The sequence below is a fragment of the Carya illinoinensis genome, chromosome 15 (assembly GCF_018687715.1).
Source record: "Carya illinoinensis cultivar Pawnee chromosome 15, C.illinoinensisPawnee_v1, whole genome shotgun sequence".
Taxonomy (NCBI): domain Eukaryota; kingdom Viridiplantae; phylum Streptophyta; class Magnoliopsida; order Fagales; family Juglandaceae; genus Carya; species Carya illinoinensis.
This window is the reverse complement of record NC_056766.1, coordinates 19021198-19025216: the sequence shown is the minus strand read 5'-3', so window position 1 is coordinate 19025216 and position 4019 is coordinate 19021198. Positions and strand designations below refer to the sequence as shown.

Below are 4019 nucleotides of genomic sequence, written 5' to 3'. Positions count from 1 at the left end.
GATTAATAATAAAATTCAAAATTAAATTATAAAGCCCACAAGCCAGACTTAAATAACAACAAAATTCGAAATTATGAAGATTTTTTCAAAAACGAAAAAAAACTTAATTTTTATATGAAAAATTAATATATAAATAAACAAAAATCCTCCCAAATATTTTGTCAAAATCAAACTCAAATTAAATCACTTTCAAACTTGAAACTAAATATTTACTAAAAATATATACAAGGATGAGCATAAATATATGATTTGAAAGAAAATAATTGATATTATTCTGAATAATTTTGAAGAAAATAATTGATATCCTATATCAATTTGGATTTACATCAAGTGTTAAGATATAAAATAAAATTTATCTCTTTCCATCAACTTAAACTTTTGCGATAATTAGTGATGAAATATAAAATAAGGTATATGAAACAAAGATTTAGGTTGTTCAGTACTGAAATATTCTACGTAAACATGACGTCTAAAGGGGATAAATCCATTATAAATTGTGAGGTTAAAATGTGGTACCCGGCCCGCGCGACCTCCTACAATGTTGATATTCTTTTTTCTCTCAATATTACAATTCTCTCTCCGACTTTCTTTGTTGTTCTTCTCTCTCCACCCTTCTCTCTGTTTTTACTATTATGAAAGAAGAAGAAGCCCTTTCCTATCCGGGCTATCTCACATCCATATCTGCCCCTTTTATATATATATATATATATATATAACCTCTTGCGTTTTATAGTTGCTAGCTTTTGCCTTAATTGGTAGCCCTACCTAGGTGTGCCCTTTCCTATCTGACACCTAGGTATGCCCTTGGTCATTGTTATGTAGAGAGGAAGAGTGTTTTAGGGTGGCTGGTAGTTAAAATGCCCCTTTTGCTTGTCCATGTTAGGTGGCCATGCTCTTTTAACGTACTAGACTGAGTAGGTTTTTTAATATGCCATATATAGTTAATATCCTCTACAAACCACTATGAAAAATGAAACGCATAGTACATGGCCTTTTTTCTTTACTCTCTATAAGTTGAAGCCGATGAAATGACCTCCACGTATATAACTGGAAACCAAGACCAGAAGGATCCACACAGAGAGAGAGAGAGAGAGAGAGAGATGGAAGTGTACTGTGTAACAGGAGGAACAGGGCTGATGGCTGCATACCTGGTGAAGACCTTGCTAGAGAAGGGCCATACAGTGAGAACAACAGTGCGAGACCCAGGTTTATATCTCTTGTTTCTGCAATTCTGCATGCAATCTGGATAACTCAAGATCTTTGTTCTAATTAACGTAATGAAGGATTAGCATATACATATTTGTGTGTGTCTATATGTGTGTGTGTGTGTTCCCAGGTTCTAAAATTTTCGTGTGTTTGGCAGAGGATGTGAGAAAGGTTGGTTATCTCTGGGAGTTCAATGGAGCCAAGGAGAGGCTTACGATCATGAAAGCAGATTTAATGGTGGAAGGAAGCTTTGACGAGGCAGTACAAGGGGTTGACGGTGTGTTTCACACCGCATCCCCCGTTCTGGTACCTTACGACGACAACATTCAGGCAAAACTACTATTTATACCTCCAAATTAATAAGCTGATTGAATTGAGGGGTACTGTACTGTGAAATTATCACTCACTCTAAAAACTTAAACTAATGAAAACTGTAGCTTTAGTTATTTGTATTATATTCTTAACGCTTTCTCCACATGTGTGCTAGACTCTCTCTAAATAAGTGAGCCAAATATATGAAATATTTAATTAAATGGGAGAAAATCTAAAGTCATGTTTCAAACCAAGATCTTTGCGCTTATACCATGTGAAATTATCACTTATCCCAAAAAGTTAAATTGATGAGAAGATATAGATTTAGTTATGTGTAATATATTCTTAATAGTTACTTCCATTAAAATAACTTCAGGCGGCGGATTGCCAGATTCACCACGGCCTATAGGTGGTTTGCCGCTAGCCTAACGCCAGTGTTAATGGCAAAGTCAACCTTGGCCATGGTGGTTTGCTGCCATCCTTTGGGTGCTTCTAAATGGTAACTTGTGATTGAAAGGAGTAAAATTTTGAGGCACTCTAGCTGATATGTCATATTAGAGGTACTGGTTTTTTATTTTAATAGTTAACCTACAAAACTATATTTAAAAACATATCCCATCAATTGGTATAATTTGGATGAATATTAATCAAGGATAAAGTACAAGATTACTCATTTTTTCTACAAATATATTCTAGTACGTAGGGTTAAAAATAAGAACGAGTACACGTTACACCAAAACCACTCAAAAACTATTAACTTAAACTTTTAAAACGAATTAATCCTGATTTTTTTGAGACTTCCAAGTCCATGGTTTCTTGATTCCTTTTGCATGATATGGTACATATCAGAATTTTATATATACATGATTCGTGTGGATCGATATATATTATTCGTGCAGGCAACTCTGATCGATCCATGCATAAAGGGCACCTTGAATGTGCTGAGATCCTGCTCAAAAGCGAGCAGAACTGTGAAAAGAGTTGTTCTCACATCTTCCTGTTCTTCAATAAGATACCGTGATGATGCCAAGCAGATTTCTCCTCTGAATGAATCACATTGGAGTGATCCCGATTACTGCAAACGCCACAAAGTAATTATACCTCTGGCTCTAAATATGCATGATATCTCTTTCTGCAATCTGCAAAATTTATATTTGGAATGTAAACTGCATTTTATTAGAGGGTTTTTCTTAGAATAATATTGTTGAGCGGATCTTGCTTGCATGCAGCTTTGGTATGCATATGCAAAGACTTTAGCTGAGAAAGAAGCCTGGAGAATGGCTAGGGAAAATGGGATGGATCTGGTGGTAGTGAATCCATCTTTCGTGGTTGGTCCCCTGCTTCAACCACAACCAACTAGCTCACTCCTCCTAATATTGGCAATAATTAAAGGTTAGGTTTCATTACACAATAAGCCTTTTTCTCTAAATAATTCTAATTATTAATTCATCTTTACACCATATACTATCCATATAGCATAATTTGATTTTGAAAATAAATTTTAGAACTTGAATCTTACAAATCAAATATTATCATTTAAGTAAGGTAGATAATTTGTTCTACATTCCTTTGTCAGGTGCCAGAGGTGAATATCCAAATATGACAGTTGGATTCGTGCACATAGACGATGCCATTGCCGCACACATCTTAGCTATGGAGGAAAAGAAAGCATCTGGAAGGCTTATATGTTCAAGCTCGGTGGCTCATTGGTCCCAAATCATTGAGATGCTGAGGGCCAAGTATCATTTCTACCCATATGAAAACAAGTGAGTGAAAAAATGCCCTCGAACTCCGTCTATCTCAAACATTCCTGCAAAAGCACCTGCCCGGCTATGTTAAGATATAATTTAAATAAGTAAATATACCGCTTCTCAATAGTTTAAGTCTCCGGATAAATGATGATTTAATATATATGATATCAGAGGAAAGGTATTGAGCTTGAGCCATCACTCTTACTTCATCCCATTTGATTAATATATTTATATGGAGTCTTCTTTCTAAATAATAACTTCATAGCTTTCCTTAATTTGCCTTGAAGTCTCTGTGATTGTTATGGCAATATTGTAGGTGTAGCAGCAACGAAGGAGACAGCAATCCACATACCATGGATACCACTAAGATTACTCAATTAGGGTTTCCTACATTCAAGACCCTTGATCAAATGTTTGATGACTGCATCAGAAGTTTCCAAGAGAAGGGATTTCTGTGAAGAACATACTGTCTTCTGCAAGATTTTTCTTAGCCTTACATGCACACCATTGACTTGTCATGGCATAGATTTTGTTTAAGAAATTTCCAGTAATAAAAATAAAGATTAATTACAATAAAAGAGAAAATTAAAAGAAATTAGTTAAGATTGAGGAATAGGAATCTTACTCTCTTTAAAGAAATTCCAGTTGACAAAATCTAAAAACTGATCATGAAACAAACGGTCTCCAAGCTCTTGGCTTGTGTTGTTTACGATTCAATAGTAATATTATTCGTTATATAATCTGAACAAA

At 34.8% G+C, this 4019-nt stretch overlaps 1 protein-coding gene across 1 annotated transcript; it reads left to right on the top strand.

The window, feature by feature from the left end:
- The first annotated feature begins 982 nt into the window (after window positions 1-982).
- On the top strand, window positions 983-4019 carry LOC122297272 (tetraketide alpha-pyrone reductase 2-like). Its single transcript, XM_043107290.1, has 6 exons — window positions 983-1206; window positions 1364-1536; window positions 2418-2609; window positions 2748-2910; window positions 3095-3284; window positions 3586-4019. Exons 1-6 carry the CDS (start codon window positions 1029-1031, stop codon window positions 3725-3727), a joined length of 1038 nt encoding a protein of 345 aa, XP_042963224.1. The 5' UTR covers window positions 983-1028; the 3' UTR covers window positions 3728-4019.

What these genes read in the sequence shown, in the direction of transcription:
- LOC122297272 (XM_043107290.1), top strand. Translation starts at nt 1,029, where the DNA reads ATGACCTCCACGTATATAACTGGAAACCAAGACCAGAAGGATCCACAC. An exon ending in AACAACAGTGCGAGACCCAG is followed by an intron (nt 1,207 to 1,363) that starts GTTTATATCTCT and finishes TGTGTTTGGCAG; the next exon opens with AGGATGTGAGAAAGGTTGGT. An exon ending in TTCTACCCATATGAAAACAA is followed by an intron (nt 3,285 to 3,585) that starts GTGAGTGAAAAA and finishes GCAATATTGTAG; the next exon opens with GTGTAGCAGCAACGAAGGAG.